At 37.6% G+C, this 18373-nt stretch overlaps 1 protein-coding gene across 1 annotated transcript in view; it reads left to right on the plus strand.

Moving 5' to 3' along the window:
* Positions 1-17199, plus strand: part of mdfic (MyoD family inhibitor domain containing) — a 30285-nt gene extending 13086 nt beyond the window's left edge. Inside the window, exons 4-5 of the mRNA XM_052121201.1 lie at positions 2980-3261; positions 12799-17199. Coding sequence (XP_051977161.1) covers positions 2980-3261; positions 12799-13049 — 533 coding nt within the window. The 3' untranslated portion in view covers positions 13050-17199. The remainder of the gene's footprint in view (positions 1-2979; positions 3262-12798) is intronic.
* Positions 17200-18373: the final 1174 nt, after the last annotated feature.

Genomic DNA, 18373 nt, shown 5'->3' on the forward strand with positions numbered 1-18373 from the left:
GCCTTGTGTTCTATATTTGTAATTTTCATTGAAACCTGAAAGAATCTTTGTATTCTTGATAGTTAAAGGTATAGTTTACCCAAAAATGAAAATTATCTTATCATATACCTCATATCATGACTTTCTCTCTTCTGCAAATTAAGATTTTTAGAAGAATATTTGAGCTCTGTCCAATCAGTTTTGGGTGAGAACGGCGCAAAATGCAATTCCTTCTTTACCATAAATCTTGAAAACAGTCTCCTTTGCGATCATGATTTCAAACTTGATTACACTTCCTATTGCACCCTCTAATGCTCTACGCATGCCTGAAGCACTAGAACGTGTAATTGAGCTTGAAATCACGATTGTGCCTATAGACCACGATGGCAATTTGTACAGTAAAAAAGGAGCTATATATTAGTTTGTTCTCATTCAAATCCTACTGGATCACTTCGGAAGACATTGATTAAACCACTGGAGTCATATGGATTACTTATATGATGCCTTAAATGAGTTCTGGCCACCATTCACTTACATTGTATGGACGTACAGAGCTGATATATTCTTCTAAAAATCAACATTTGTGTTCTGCAGAAGAAAAGTCATATGTGGGATGGCATGAGGGTGAGTAAATGATAATATCATTTTCAAGATTTTTTTTAAGCTATACCGTCAGTCTACAAAAGATATCGTTTAAAAGAGGTTTCCTCCAACAACTTAATTTTAGATGCTTACCTTTCCAACTTTAGATGGCAGTTTTTCACTCTTACTTTCACAGTGCCGACCAATGTTTTGTGTTTTTTCACCGGCCAGCTCTTTTGTACCAGGTAATGATTGTTGGCCATTAGGAAATGATTTTGGAAATGGATGGGGGCTGTTTAGCTAGATGCCGTGAGTTGACAAGTGAATCAATGTATGCTCTTTCGATGGCCGTCCAAATGGGCCATGGCAAACAGCTCCACTCTCAGGATGAAATATTTAAATGCATTGTGCTGCAAAAATACAGGGACCTACTTTTCTATTTTCTTATTTCTTTCTCACTTTACCTTTAAGTCTCCATAGAGAACAGTGCAAATGAGAGTACATCCTGCCCTGTCTCACCTCCCTTCCAACATCCTCCTGCCTGACAGAATTTTCGCCGTCTTGTTTATGCCGCTCCACGCCATTGACGTTCATACATATTCGTTCTTGGGAGGTCCACCATGCTCCTCTTCCTCGTCTTTAGGGTGCAATTTTGAATTCTTCCAGCGGAGCTATTTTCTGTGACACAAAGGCAAGGGGTGTTTATCCACAGTTTTACATAGAGCAACACCACAGTGCCGCAGCATCTCTCCTGGGCGTCCCGGTTTGCCGTCCCCGTATGGGGCATCCGCCAAACATGTGGTGACAAATGGCAATTATATTTGTGTGTTCTTCATGAATCCATCAAACACTGGCCTTTTAAAAATTCTCCCAGGATATTTGAGGCTGTCAGATCCAGGGGACCAAATTGGGATGCTGCTTAGATAGTCAAGAGGCACTCACCCTCTGTTTGCCTGTGATGTGTTTGACAGAGTGTGTAGCGGAAGACCATGTATTATTCAACTACAAATGTAGACTCTCAATAGTTGTTGATATGTTGGTAGCAGAGCGGTTAGAGGACCAATTTGGACTGTTTTCTTTCTCCCCTCCCTTTCTTCCGCACCATAACATGGTGTTTTAATGCGACCTGTCAGCTTGTGTACAATTACTGTTTGCAAGACAATGCTTGTTTTTATGGTTAGCGCAGCTATACAATTTTTATCACCTATCATGCCTTGGGTTGAAGGCAACATTCATTTCATGAGGGGAAACTTTTTGGATTGTGTTGGCCTTTGGTGTTTTGTAGGTCTCATATGAGCCGATCAGCGTGCCCTAGATGCCTCCAACATCTTGTGCTGTCTCTAACAATGAATGTGCAACTCCTTTTGAGGCTTCTCAGCTTAGCAGAAGTCAGTTTAGTGGAAAAAAAATCTGTAACAAAGCTCATTGGTTCAAATGCCACAAATGGCAATCCTTGAACAACACCATGATGAGTGCTTTTCCCCCATTTATTGATCATTTGACCATCTATTGGTCATCTATTGATCTATCTACCATCCATTAGTCTAGTCATTTTTCAAAGTAATTGAATCATTATCAAACAAATGAAGCATTGTCCAAGTGTTTGATAGTAAATACGTTCCTGTTTACTTGCTGTAATGTACGTGTGGATAGACAGCTGGCTGATGAAGCCGCTACAGCTTGTTTTGAATTACGTTGTTTTACATTCCTGTCAGTGTCTTTCCTGGGTGATATGTTGTTATAAAGACAAGAGGTGGGCTAGATTTCTTGTTTACTTAACAATAATGCACTGTCAGTGTAGACCTCCCACCAAAATAAAACTGAGAAAAATGAATCTAGAGAAAACAAATTTCAGATCTTCACCACAAAATTCATATTCCGACATGGCAATATTGGCTCAACCAATGGTTTGAGTTTGGGATGGGACCGTGTGTTTGGAAAACCAATGGAAGATGGGTGGAGTTTTCTCAAATTTGTTTGAAAACGGTGATTATATTTGCAATTCCGTTTGGTGATTCTAGTGTTGCGGAAATTAAAAACTTAAGATTTAATTTTACTCTAGTAAATATCTTGCAGTTGTTTTTATGGAATATTCCAGGTTCAATACAAATTAAGCTTAATCAGTTGCATTTGTAGTGTAGTGTAGATTACCACAAAAGAAAATTGACTCTTTTCCTTCCTTTACTTATGAAAAACAACAATCGAGGTTACGGCGAGCACTTATAATGGAAGTGTTAGGGGCGAGTCGTTTCTTCTCCTCTTTTACATAGCATATTAATCTAAAAATGCTATAAAGGTCAAGAATTTCAGCCAAAATACCATGTTACTAATCCAAAGTACAGCTGTGAAGTCTTTCCTGTCCAAACAGATGATTGCAAGCTTTTAAATAACTCTCTCTCTGTCTCTCCCTCTCTGTAGCTCAACCTCAGCCTCTGCCCCAGCCAGCGACATCCCTACAGCATGCCAGTGACAGAGAGGCTGCCAGGCAACAAAACAGCCTGCACACAACGCTAAGTAATGGCCACAGCACGCCGTGTGGAGTCACGCAGCCCCCCGCCACCGAGCCCAGAAAACACCCGCCGCCTGTCTCGCACCGTGTGCAGAGAAAGCTTCGCTCCAGTCTGTCTGTCAACAGTGACACCAGCCGAAGGAGTAAAATAAGCTCGACGGGTTCATATAAACCTGGCTCCACTCCAGAGGGTATGTGACATCACACATTCACAAACAAACACAGGTTGGTTTTTACTGTCATTATGAGGACTTTCCATTGATTTCCATTGTTTTTATATAGAGCTAATAATATTTTCTATACCTTAACACTAAACCTTAAAGCTGAAGTTTGTAATTGTAGAAATTATGATTGTTTTTAAAATGCTTTCCCCGAATACTCCTGTGTGATCCATTGGTTGGCCAAACAGATAGTCCCGCTGGAAACTCACACTTTTGATTGAGCCAGTGTTGCTGTATTGGGATAGTTGGGACACTCCGATAAGCTAAGAAATGCATGATGGCATCAAAGAGCGAATGTTTACACTTTTCTGGGAAACCAACCTGAAAATGGCTTACTTATGGTGACCTCACCATAATATCCTTGGAGAGAAGGAAGTATTTTGATAATGATACACACATCAGCTTTAAGATACACGTTAGAATAAGTTCGGAAGTCCTCATAATGTTGGTGATTTTAGGTTTTTCTATAATGTGGGGACATTTTTGTCCTCAAACAATTGGTGAAACACAGACACATCATCCTACATGCTTGCAAATTTCCTCTCTGCATCCCTGAACTCCCCCTTCAAACTTAACAGCAACTAATCTGCGACTCCTCAATTATTTTATGTTTCCTGTGTATGCAATGCTTTATTTAACCTTTCTAGAATGGCAAACGCCAGCGCTTTTGCTGTTTTTTTTCACATAGCAGTAACATAGACTTAAAATACTCCGTCATTTATGGTCATATAAATACAATCAATACATGATTATAAACTATAGAGGGTCTTCTTTTTGTGTACACTCATATTAACATCAAAACCTTGTGTTTTTTTTTTAAATAAATAAAATAAAAGGGTAAGCTTTCAGCAGTCTCTGTGTTCACGATCATATTTCAGAAACACGTCACTAAAATTAACTTAAACTCCATGAATTCTTCTCACACAAACATGAAACATATGTCTAAAGAAAGCTTAAAATGTCTACTTTTAAATAAAACAATTCAAATTTAAAACAAATATTCTCCTGCAATGCAATCTGTTTGAAACAAAGCGATGTACAGTTTTTACCGGTCCATCTCATTATCTGTAATGTGATCACACCCACCAGCAGAGCGCGCCATTCATACGCTAATGTGCTGAGGCGATCAAGGGAAAAGTACACGCCCCCGACTGCGAGATGTGATGTAAACAAACACAACTAAACTTTTCTGCGTGCTTGTAACGATACACAGGCGATCAAACTCTTGGCTATTAAAGAAGAGTTAACATTTTTCTCAGACGAAGAGGTGGACATTTGTATTTTGAAGAGAGATTTGTTCCAGCAGAGGATGCAATTTCAAACGAGTAAGTCATTTAGTTTTCATTAGCTGACATGCAATTTTATATAAACATGTACGTATTTTACTAGTGAGACTGTTTCCAGACAGGATTCAAAGTTTGACATTTGACATTCAAAGTATTGACATGTCCTAATAGGCAAGTTTTAGTTACATGTAAATGTTGTCATTTACATTGTATGCTGTATGATATAAATATGATATGTAATATTTATAAAAATAATATGAATGTTAGATTATATTTTAATGTGTTTATGCTGACTCGTTATCATCAACAAAGCTTGTGCTTGCAAATATCTGTTCAGGTTAGTAAATGCACTTTAAATATGCCCATATTAGAAAATCAGCATATTATCATATGTATTTTGGATCAAATAAATGCAGTCTTGGTGAGCAGAAGAGACTTCTTTTAATGGTAGTGTAGGTCTAAAATTAAGTAAAGTCTTTATGTAAAGAAAATATATAGTCAGATTACTTATTTTAACTTAAAACTTGATTTTGATCATTAAGTCTCCTCACATTAATTCTCTTTGTCACATGCCTCATTGATGGGCCCAGAGGAGTGTCCTCAGGTGTGAATCTCATCAATATTCATGATCGTTCACGCCTCCTCGCATATTACCATTCAGCTCTAAAATTGTCACACAAAAGTTAAATGACTATTTTGTTTTGTATGAATGAGTGATCAGGATGATTTTCACATCATTTTGTAGCAAAACTCTAGGCTACAAGTTCTCAAAAGTCAAATGTTTAGTATGTTTAGTATGTGTTATATGGCCTTATTTCAGTGACTTAAAATTTTCGTTTTTTCAAAAACCATGCATAAACATTTTTTTCTCAAAAATACAAACCTGTACATACATGTTGCTCACATATTATTGTAGCCCAGTTTGTGCTGAAGACAGTGTTATCAGACTTTAGTCATTAATGTGTTTTTAAGCAACTGAAAAAAGCACAAATGTCAAGGCATGTCAAAACTTCTCCAGGACCCAAAACACCCTCAGACCCCAGAGGGATAATCATTCATAGCTCAATCTAGATTGATCTCTTTATTTCCATGGTGTTGTATTGTCTTGTAAATGGGCAGGAAGAACAGAAGGCAAGTCTGAAGAAAGCAGCTTGTACATTGTCAGGTGTGATGGTAAGGAGAGGGCTGTAATGAAGGAGATCGCTGGTGCATTAGTAATGGTCACCAAGGTGTGACCTTTTAACAAGACTGCTGAGAGCAGGGGGTCTGCCATATGTCAACCCCACCTCAGCAGGGGCCAGATCTCCCTTCTCTCACTGTGTCCTCTCATTAAGACTGGCTCTATGTCTCCTACGACCTGCTCTTGTGTACTAGACAAATATGATGCTTCCTTCTTTAGTACTTAATGTTCAGTCATGCTTTTCTGATACCATAACAGCTCTGAGGTGAATCAAAACATTTCAAACTTCGATTTGAAGCAAAAAAGGATTTAAAAATCAGACAGAGGGAGGACATTGATTGGACAATAATTTCTATGCACCTGTGAGTGCAAGATGAGTCATTGTGACAAGGAGGAGGGTGGGGCCGGGTTGTGACTTTGCACACCCAGCCCCCAATCGGGCTAATCAGCCGAGGAGAGGGATAAATGCAGCCAGATGCGGCAGTTCGGGAGAGAGAGCCACTCGCAGCTGCCTGTTCAGCCGGATCCCACCTCCTTGCCCATTTTAAACCCTGTTATATTGGTGCCGAAACCTAGGAGGGATGAGCTGTTGTGGATTCCTCGCCACTGCCGTACACCCAATGGAGCACTCGCAACAGTCCGCCGGGGGACGGAGGAGTGTCTGCCAGCTGCCATGACGAGGAGGAATGGCCACCATCTGCGAGGGAAGGAGGGGCTTGCTGCCGGCCACCTGGAGTGGTGGAACTGATGCCAGGGGCAGAGGGGCTTGCTATTGGCTGCCAGGAGTCAGAGGGGCATTCCATTCCATCCCGTCTCTGCCTGGGGAGGAGCAGCTGTTGTCCGCCTGAGGGTGGAGGAGTAGTCGAGGACCAGGCGACGGTGTGTCTGGGAACCGGCGAGCAAATGTTTTATCTCTCTCTCTCACTGTCGCTCTGCCTTGCCCTTTTCACTTTCCTCTCCTCTCTGCTTTTTTTCCCCCCTCCCCTTGTCCCCCTCCTCAGCTCTAGAGATGTGGGGAAAAGCCTCCTGGCAGGCACAGACATGATAGATGGAGGGGGGTGCTGTACGTCATGCTGGAGGTTCCTGGCCTGAGGCAAAGGAGGGAGGAGTGTGACGAGGAGAAGGGCAGGGCTGGGGCGTGACTATGCATGCCCGGCCCCAAATCGTGCTACTCAGCCGAAGAGAGGGATAAATACAGCTGGATGCAGCAGTTCGGAGAGAGAGAGAGAGCAACACGCAGCTTCCATGTGTGTTTGTTTATGTCTTTTAAGTTTTCATTGAACATTATTTTGACTGTTCAGCTGGGTTACGCCTCCTCCTTTTCCATCCTTAAACTTGTTACAATTTGGAAAAAGGAAGGCTGTAGATTATAAATGCAAAAATCAACTAAAAGTTGCTTTTGTCAATTTTATTATACTAAAAATGGCCTCAAAGCTAACAGGCATAGATTTAAAGCCTAATTTTGGTTTCTTGGGGATTTCAGGGGTATACAAATGCACTTGGATGAAAGTAAGACAAGGCATGCACACTCATTAGGGAGATTGGATATAACCCAAACCAGTGTTTGTACAGGCAAGAAAATATGTGAACATTTTCAATGGAAAGTTTTAGAACAGAATTATCACTGTAATTGCGAGGTGATGCACGACTAGGAACCTGCTGCGAGGTATGTGTAACTACCTATACGTGTAACAAAATGTCCTCCCCACTGATATAACAGAAATGTGTGTCTTTCAAGGCGTCATAGTTTTCACATCTTAATTGGAGATGGGGTGTGGGGCTGGTTGGTGCTTGAACAGTTCAATAAGTCTGTCTCATTATGGTTTGTGTGTCTGTTATTTGTCGAAACTGTGTTCTGAATCAATATGTTCTCTCTCAAGTAGTAATTTCCCCCTGGAAAACATGCAAGCTGTTGTTTTTTAGTGTTTACATGGATTACCATAATCTGTTTGCCTGTGAAATTAGCCTCTAAACAGCCTGGGAAGCTTTAAGAATAAAGCTTTGCAAGATCTCCGCTCAAGGGATTGCGATTCCTCGTTCTTGGCTGCCATCAGCGGCTGCAATAACAGCAGAAAATCAACTAATTGAGAGATCTTTTGTTCCATTGCGGATGGCTTAAGACCTTGAGTGATGGCGTGTTTGTGATTCAGTTGTGTTGGAAGGATGCACTCGTCTAAAAATCCATCTGACAAATTCAATTAAGGCTGCAGCTTGCACACAAAAGCTAGCACGGTCATTAGCCGCTGCTTCTTAATTCCATGTTTTTCCCACATGTATCTGTAGCTCTCTGTCAGAAAGTTTTGTGAACTCTCATAGTTATTGACTGCAAATTAACTGCACTCTGCATGACATCTTTCTGTCTTGCTTTCGTTTTCTATTTCTCATTTGGTCTCTGAAGCCGCCACGTATGGCCAATGCACAAGTTTTACGTCACGTTGCCTCTCTTTTTGATGTTAGCCTTTGGAGTTTTCCAGATTTCTCAATCTATTTCCTCCCAAGGCGTTGGGGCTGTTTTTGCCGCTCAGAATCTGTGCATCCTCTGCATGGGCCTCTCATTGGGGCGAAGATAAGGCAGCCCCGTCTCCTGTGTACATTACACAGACTCTCATACCACACTAATCGCTGCTGATAAATTATACATCCAAGGAAATTCAGTATGTACTACAGCTTTTAAAGCTGATTCTAGAAATAAATTATTAGAAAATGGACAAGAAAAATAGAACGAAAGAATTAGCTTAATTTAATTTTCTAGTTGAATTTTTAGTAGTTGTTCAATAGGCTTGCACAATTCTATTTAAATAAAACAAGTCTATAGTATAAAGTAATCAAGCTGATGACTAGTGAACATACATTTAGCATTTTTCTATTTTAATAAAGTTTTTTCCTTACAAATTGTAGCATTACAAGTTGAATTCAGTGTTAATTTCTTTAATGAAAACTATGACGAAATATTTTCGTCAATGACCTTTTTTCTATGACTAAGATGAGACAATACCGAGACGGCACCTATGTCATTAACCACTAACTGTGACTATATCAAAATGCAATATTACTGACGAAAAAAGATGAGACTAAAATGCAGTTTAAAAAAATAAAATCTCTCTATTTCTGTCGGTGGAAAAAAGAAGAGACAAAATATTATAGTCTGTTTTTTTTCTGAATTACATATATATATATATGACTGACCATCGGGAGAACCAGGCGGGCCAGTGTGTTGGCTGTGAAATGTGCCGAATGGGCCACGATAAGCAAAAATGAGCCGCCATGTTATGCAGAACGCGGACCACAAAACGCCGTCGCGATAAAATAATGACAGCAACAGTTGGACTTGGGGGATAGAGAAGATGATGGTATGAAGGCTAACCACAAAGAAATTGAGGTAGGTTAACTTCTTGGTGGTAATGTTAGGGTGTTGTGTTTTTTTTTTGTTTGTTATATTAAGACAACTATATTAGACAACTTAATACGCCTGAGACAAGGCTGTGGCGTTACATTATGTAGACTTGTGTTTTATAGCTAAACTGAACTCATTAAGCTAATAGGCTAGCAAATTTTTGTGAAGTAGCTGAAAGTGAGCGGGAAAGGTAACGTAAGATTGTGTATAGACCAATGACTTATGTATTTGGCATGGTGACAATGCTGTGTTTATTTGTCCTTCACATTACCATCAAAATTAATTTGATTTGACACCAAAATTTATTTGAATATGATATAAAAACGAATTGCCTACAAAAACATACATCAAAAAGGTGTCTGCAGTAATATGCCTGCATAAACTATCACCTGGTTTTGATTGTGTTGAGTTTCTTTTTCTGGATACTCAGGGTTTGTGTTAACATCATTGCAATGATTTACTTATAGTGCAACACTTGGATTTCTTGATTTTTCATCTAAATGTGACAAAAATATTACTAAAATGTCAACTGTTTTCATTGACTAAATCTAGACTAAAATACTGAGGGTTTTCTTGGACTAAGATAAGACTAAAATGCCCAGACTTTTAGTCAACTAAAACTTGACAAAAAAAAAAAATGAATAAGCTTTACTAAATATGATAAAAACTATCAAAGACATTTGACACAGGACTAAGACTAAATAAAAAAAATGCTGACAAAATTAACTAGTTGAATTGAAAAATTTACAGAAATGTCAGAATTTCCTAATATTTGGTGTATCCCTTTTAGCTTTAATGACTAATTAATATATGTAGCTATTTGTATGTTTACATTTGTAACAATTAATCATTCTGTACATGTTTGTACGTATGATAGACACTAAAATGTACAATATGGACGTTTGAAAGCATCTAAAACGTTAAGATTTTTATGTATTTACAGCTTTAGAAATGTAAAATATTGATGAATCCATTACAACTATATTTGAATACACTAATCGATTATACATATCTTTTGTACATTTTTACTGTTTTATAAATATTTTAGATCCCATAACCCTACCCCAACATTTCAACAATGAAAAATCATGGATCAAGTTGATTAATATACAGTAGCAATAATATTTGTTACAATATATATATATATATATATATATATATATATATATATATATATAAATATATATATATATATTACAACTTCAAATCCCACACCTACTCCTAAACCTAACCATTTTATTAAGCAAATAAAACTCGTAACAGGCAGATACCTTTTAATCACAATAATTGATTCTGACATAACTAATGTAAAACCTCTGGTTGTAATGTTTTTCTTTTAAATTTTGAAAATGAAACAACGTGGGTTGACGGTGCTGTGGCGGATAGAGCCGGAGATCATTGAAAAGGCTTGAATTTGGGTCTGTTCTTCACAAAAAGCAGTCTGAAGATTTGGATTATAGTTAAAAAATTTATGGTGGTTTTTGTTTTTTGGCATATGCTGAAAACACTTTTTGTGTCCCATGGTAAACAAAAATAAAACTAAATGCCTAATAAATGATTAAACAATTACTTAGTTTTTATTCATTTTAACATTTTAAAGTTTAGTCTTGGTAAATGTGATATAATCCTTTAAAACGTTGTATAGGGCTGCAAAAATCACACCGAACTGAATGAAACCATCGAAATGTCATATTATAATGTCAACCACATTAAATAATTGTGATGGCATTTAATTAATCTCATTGATTATAATTTAAAGTAATTAAATGATCAATTCTGTTAATTATTAAATATTTATCAATGCAAACAGAGCACGTAAACATTTATATGTTTCTATCTGTGTCAATATGTAAAATGATGACCTTTAGCTGCTGTCAATATGTCAATATTTTCGGTGTCTATGCAAACACAAGAGAAAGTATGTTTGTTAGAACCAAACTTTGCATAAGAATACATAAGAATTTTCATGAGATCATGTTGTTAATGACAGCATGCAGTTGAACTGACATGGAATTGTATGCAAAACCTGATGGTCCATGTCATTAAGCATGATTGGAGAATGTTCCATCTTTTTTCATAATCCTAAAACTTTCCCTGAAAGTTTCCCAGATTTCCATTGTGGTTTCAGACTTTTGGGCCCCATTTTATAATGAATGCACATTCAAAGAATCCTATGGAATTAACCTTCGGCCCAGTACAAGATCGAGCAAACAATTGACGTAGCTGTCGTAAAGTCAACGGCACGGACGAAATATAAAATTACGCCTGTTTGACCTTTCAAAAAGCTGGTGTTTTAAGCCTTTGGTGGGGCTGCATGCAAACTTGTTTCATGTTCAAACACCATCCAAGCTGCACAGCACCACCGCCGGTCAGCTCCACCGCCTACAAAAATCACTTTGATCAAACAAACATGAGCATCCTGTGGTCTTCAGGCCCCGTCCTTTCTCGCTTCCCCTCTCCCTCCCCACTGGAGCCCCAATCAAACCCAGTGTTCTCTCTGACAGCTCACCACAGACTGATGAAAGCCATGCAAATTCACATTTCAGACTCAAAATGATACACACCACATCATTGTGTGCACCACCGTTTGGGTTCTATATTTGATTAGAGGTCCGAGCAGCACGTCTGGGCCGGTAGGTGTTCATGGCTTTGTTTATGCTGAAGCGTAGTGTGCGCCATGCCACTTATTGAAGCTGTAATCTTTTGAGAGAGCATGAGAGAAAGAGATGTTCTTTTTTCACATGTGGGAATCATTTTTATTGTTAGTTTTCTCCTTTAACGCATGTTTATTTCATATGCCCTGTAATATTTGTACTCTACCATCTGGTTTGTATTTGTCGTATTGCAAAGACTGTGCAATTTTATTTTCGTTAAGCATTCAGCTCATAAGATAAGTCAACATCTACCACAACTTGTTGGTTATCTTTTTTGTTTTATTTCAATAATAACTGTATGCATACAAACACAAGCTGTTTTATTTGGTTTCCTTGACATTTTTTTCTTCTTCACAAAATACCCCAACAGATGGTTGGCGCTCAAGCTAAACTGTATATCCATATCATCTTAAACAACAGTGATTTGGTGTCGTGCATGGCAGCCCTGCGAGAGTGAGGTTAAATGTTAATCAGAGATGAGAGAAACGGCAGCAGTAACATGACAATTTGCTGGCAAAAATCATGGACGCTGTTAATCAGCTTTACGTGACAAACCCTGTGCTTTTGCATGGTAATAACCCCATTATTCACAAAGCTACTAATCAACACAAAAGTGGAATTCGTTCCTTTTGAATTTTTCTGATTCCTCTTTGCTCTCGCCACTGCTGAGCCGCCACCTTCTTCTACACTCACTCACTCATGCGCACATTATACACATATAGACACAACCATGTGATAAAGGTGTAGAAGTAAAATCAGCTTTGTGTTATCACTGTCACCATATTGGCTTAGAAGACAAACAGAAATAAGATTGCTAGACTTACACATTTGTTTGTGTGTAATCTTTAATATTGTGTACACTCCTTTATTGCATTCTTTGGAAAACCATTTTTTGCTTTTCTTTTATTTTTCATTTGTTCATTTGATGTGATGCCCTTTTTAAATCTTCTGTATTAATTTAATGTATTTTTGTTTTGTTCTGCCTGAGTGCAGACTGCTGTGTCCACTGCATCCTGGCCTGCCTGTTTTGTGAATTTCTCACACTGTGCAATATGGTGGTGGCTCAGGCCTCGTGCGGCACCTGTACGTCAGAAGCCTGCTGCTGCTGTTGCTGCGCAGATGACCTGGGAGACGACTGCAACTGCCCCTGTGACATGGACTGTGGCATCATGGATGCCTGCTGCGAGTCGTCGGACTGCCTGGAGATCTGTATGGAGTGTTGCGGAATCTGTTTCCCAACATAAAAGCCCATGCAGATGACAGCCAGGACAGATATAGAGTGGAGTGGAGTGTGTGTGTGTGTGTGTGTGTGTGAAAGAGAGAATGAGAGCTCGAGAGTGTGTTCTTTTGCTCAAGATGGCCATGTAGAGGTCATGTAAACTGTACAAAAATACATTGCATACTTAACCCTGTAGACTAAAACTACAATAAGACGCTTAATATTTAAAAGGCTAATTCACCCAGAAATGAAAATTCTGTCATTTTATTTCAACACTGTATGGCTTATGTATGGTCACCATTCACTTTTATTAAATCTTTTCCATACAATAAAAGGGAATGGGGACTGAGGCTGTGCCTCAAACAGTCTGCCTAACAGCTCTTTTTGCCAAAAAGAAGAAAGGAAAAAAGTCATGCATGTTTGAGTTTGAGTAAATAATGACATTATTTTCTATTTTGGGCCTTAAATCAGATAATCAATGCTATATAATCAATGCTAATAATATATCAGAGCTTGTCTTTTTGTATCCTATTTTACTGTTTTCGTCCCTTTTAACTAATTTCTTTGTTGTTTTTTTAAGATATATCCTACTTAAGAATTGTATTAACTCTGAAATGTTGAACTGAAAACTGAGCAGACATCAGATGACTTGAGTCCGCTCTGCACATCACTGTAATTTGAGTAGAAACAGAACGCTTTCACACTGTCAGAGGTCAAGCCTTTGTGGGTGCTAAGTGGGATTCTTATTTAAAAAATGTTTTTATTGTTTGTTTTGAAAAAGGAGAGGGCTTTTTAAGTGATGGCCAATTTGGAAGTCTTTATTTAAGCAGTGTCTACTGTATGTCACTTCATTAAAAGTTTCCAAGTTTAAAAATAAAAATAAAAATAGGACATCCAATGATATTAGCAGTTGGGTTGATGGAAAGTGATTTTAAGGTTGGATGAATTAACTGGGTACATGCTATACTTTAGAATGTGCAGTGGCCCAAAAGTATTTGGATGCTTAAGCCAAGCTTAAAATGTACGATGTAATTGCATTAGATACAATAGCAAACCAAGCTGCATTTATTTTTTTACACAGTGGCAAATCATTTAAAAGTCATGGCAAAAAAAAACAAGGCTGAGAAAAGTTACTTCTGACTTGTTTGCAGATGCCACTTGCTTTAATATTTTGTTATCTAATGCAGTGACATGTAATTAATAAGGATCTAAAAAATACAGTGTAAACTTTTTTATTCTTTATTTCATTTCTTTATTTGCTTCTCTAAACTAGGACAACCCTTCTTGCCTCACTTTTAAGTAAATACTGGATACACTATTGCAAAGTGCTGTTTTCCTTGACCGTAGTAGTCTGTATTACATTGCCTAAGGCCTTTGCAAATTGTAAAAATATGTAATTTCTCTGCATTATGTAAGCTAAAGTTAGCATCAATGTTAACACAGTTGGTTTTTCTTCATAGTGTGTAATGCTTTTGGTATGTCATATGTGTTTGTGACTCGGCTTACTCATCTCGTCGAAACTGCTTATGATATACTTGCGAAACTGCACCTCTTAGAACACCGTGTGACTGTACTGACCCGAAACGTTCAAGAAAAATAGGTTAAAAGGTGAACTACTTGACCTCTCTTACCTCTCCTGAATCAGATAGTTCTTGTTTTTTTGACAAGACCCACTTACAGACCTTAACTAACAAAGACATTTACAGTGAAGATTCAAAGGAAATGTATGCAATAATTTAGTTGAATTCTTAGGCTAAGCAGTTCTTTGTTACTGTAAGTGCTATTCATATGAATAATGTGCATTCTTTATTTTAATAGTCAGGAAAAGTCAAGCTGAACTCGAGTTACATTTTTTTAGATATTTCTCGTTTACAAATTAAACGATTTCCCAATTAATTTGGCAGAATTCAAGCTAGCTTGCATTTAAAAAAACAAATCACTTCTCTCATCTAAGAGCAAATAAATTAATTAATAAATATATACTGTAAATATATCATACCTGTTTAATTAAAAAACAAAAAATCTATTTTTCAGAGACTATTTAAACACTCAAATCAGGATTAATCAAAATGTGTCTTTCAGGAGTTAATTGCAATTCCAGACGACCAGACAAAACAACCGTCTACGAAAAATGGCCTTTAAAAAAAAAAAAAAAAAGAAAAAGGATTAATATGTGCCAAATATAAAAATACAGGTGCCATATTTTTTTTATACATTTCTGAAGAGAATGTGAACAGAGCTTACCATATTTATCTTTTCTCATAAAGCAAACTGTACTTAAATCGATGTTTTAATGTTTTTCTTTGTCCTACAGTTTTTCAATGTCTTTTAGTATGTACTTGTTTCTTAATGGACCATAAAAATTACATTTTTCTAAAAATAAAATGGTAAACTGGAGATTAAGAAATCTGCTTGTGATGCTCAATTGTGTTATTATTCACTGAAAGCAGGAAGCCGCCCGTGGAAGGAATGTTTATCAGGTGCCGATGTCATGCATCGGTGCAGCTGGGCTGTTTCCCATTGCCTTCAGATATGCAGTAATTGAGTAACATGCACAAGGTTCAGAGAAGGATTTAATGTGTATCGTTAGCATCAGAGTCTGTGTATCGAGTTGTATCTCTGTAGAGATTTGAAAGGTTTGTGATAGTTTCAGGACTGAGTGTCAAGCTGAATTAAATGTTAGAGAAAGTTGTTCACTAGTTAAATTGGGTATGTGTATTTGCTGCTGGTGTTACTAGTAACATTTACTTGTGATAATCTGATACGGTCCTGAATATTGACTGATGTTTTGCCATTTTGAGATTATTGGCATTGTGTGATAACTGTGCAGATTAACAGAAGTTGTAGTTACCCCTCGTGTCAGTTCCAGAATCGACCAACAGCCTTGTCAATAGATATTTTCTGTTTTCATATATTTTAGTGAATTATGAATTATTTAATTATGAGTGTAAAATTATGATAAATATGTTTTCAATATTCATCTTGACATACTTGATTCTGGTCGGTCAAATTGCAGCATTCAGCAGTTATATTTTTGTTTAATGATTGTGTAATTATTAATTTGGCAAGCAGCCGTGCAATGATCATGTTAACATACACTGAGATGGTCATAATTGCAAAATAAACACCAACAGGGTGATCGGGTCTTGTATTGCCCTAAAGGGGTTCATTTTGTGATAATGACCAGCTCACTGAACATGCTGATGTATTGGGAAGATTGGGGCAAGTAGTCAAACTTTTAGCTGCAATGAATTTCTTAGGGTAGGTTTATTTTTCAAAGTCTATTTCTATATAGCCACACACCTTAAAGTCTTGTGAACAAAAAAAGCTTATGAACATTGTTGCATTTAATTCCCAGGAAAAGAATTAAGCAAATTGAACACACTTTGACCTTTTTGTGACATCCTGCCCCAATAGCGGGTTATCTACAATCGATAAATTGTATACGTTTATGACTTTTAAAACACGTGACAGCCCGACATTAATTTGAAACCACTTGTCCTAATAACCCATTTAAACCTTTCGGTAAACTCTTCCTTAATAATAATATACTGTAGTTGACCCTTGCCTTAATGTATGTTTACCGAAGAGATGTATATAAATAAAAAAATATATATGATAGTTAAAATGTACTTTGGAGGGTAGAATTACAGCCCTTGACAACCTAACCATGTTACAACTTGTCCTGGTCTTCCCTATATATTCATATTATTGCATGCCTACTTGCTTGGCTGATATGTAATTGCACTGGCTGACTGTGCTTATGCCTTACATATTTGCCATTTGTTTCTTTGTTTTATAGAAATCGAAATTAGACCAGGCTGGAAATTGGCTATTGAAAATCTCATCATATTCCAAACGTTGCCTGTACAACCGGAACCTGACCACCACTGTTGCGTAAGTCAGAAGGAACTACATCCTTTCCCACTGGTGGTGGTCTTCCCTGACCTATGACAAACATCTCCCCCTGTTAACCTCTCAATTAACCTCAAACAACCCCACCTGTGCTGCCTTCTGTTCAAGTCCCCCCTCACCCCCCATTCCATTTGTCATTTTCTGCCCGATACCACCTGCCAGGAAATTACCGCCTTATTTCACTAATGGCAATGCTGAAAATATTGGAAGTCATCTCTAATCACATGGGAGAGGTTTTTTCTCTATATTCTTCCTATTCACCCCCCTTGCTCAGAAAGAGTGGGAGTTGAAAAGTCCAGGTAAGTGTGCAATGACCTTTTCACAAAGTCACCAACCTCTTCTGCATTTAATCAAACCCCCTCTGTTCTTCTCTGTGCCACCACTTGTAATGTCACAATTAAGGTGGCTCCATTGTTTAGGTTTTTCTGTCTGGAGAGATGTAGCACTCCTTGGTCCCTGGGTCATTTCTCTTACAAAATTAAATAAGTCATTAGAGGCCTGTGACCACCTCCACCCTGAATGGTGCGCTCTTGCTCTGTCTTTGCAGAAAATGATTATCTGGACCAAAATCCAACCTTTTGTAGGCACTGTAAAATGTAATATTTAAAGGCTTTGCTTGCACCGTGCTTGCATCATAAGAGGACACATAAACGCATGATTTGTGCAAGGTTGTAGTTGATAATGGTTGGTAGTGTTTCAACTGATTGTATAATATAGAACTTCATGATAATTATTCCCTGAAGTGAAACATTTTATAGCAGAGCTTGACCTTCGGCTAGCTTAACATTTTGGCTACTTTGGTGCCAATTATGAAGGAGATACTGCAGATACAGTGTACGCAGGGTACAACATTTACTTTTGGTTTATGAATTGAGGAAATGTATATGCAATAAATATTTCTTAACAACCATCACATTGTATTTTGCATAGTTTTTTTTATTTAAAAAATATTTTGTCACTACGACAATGGGATTATTTAGCTGTTTCCTGACAAACTTGTTCATTGTATCACTCACAAAATGGCCCTGTCTCTTTGTGAAACTGCACCGGTCACAAAAATATGTTTTGTGATCATCAGTTTTATGCCATAAATGCAGTTGATTGAGCTTAACTTGTATTAAACCTGGAATATTCCTTTAATTCAAGGAAAAACATATACAATATTGCCCCCCAAAAAACCATGAGGCATTCTAGATAAACTTATGTTACATTTTCCATTGAGCTAAAAGTTGATATAAGACATGCACGGCATGATAAAGGTTTTCTTTTCTAGACAGTTTGTATGCATTTGCTTTGATTTTCATACATCACTATTCATCAGTGAGGGACACAAATATCCTTCTTATATTTCATTTTAAGCCATGCATTATTTTGCGATCATACCTGTAATAAAGTTCCCGCCAAACTGGTTGAGTGACTCCAGTTTGTCCAAAG

This window comes from Xyrauchen texanus, chromosome 47, assembly GCF_025860055.1.
Source record: "Xyrauchen texanus isolate HMW12.3.18 chromosome 47, RBS_HiC_50CHRs, whole genome shotgun sequence".
Taxonomy (NCBI): Eukaryota; Metazoa; Chordata; class Actinopteri; order Cypriniformes; family Catostomidae; genus Xyrauchen; species Xyrauchen texanus.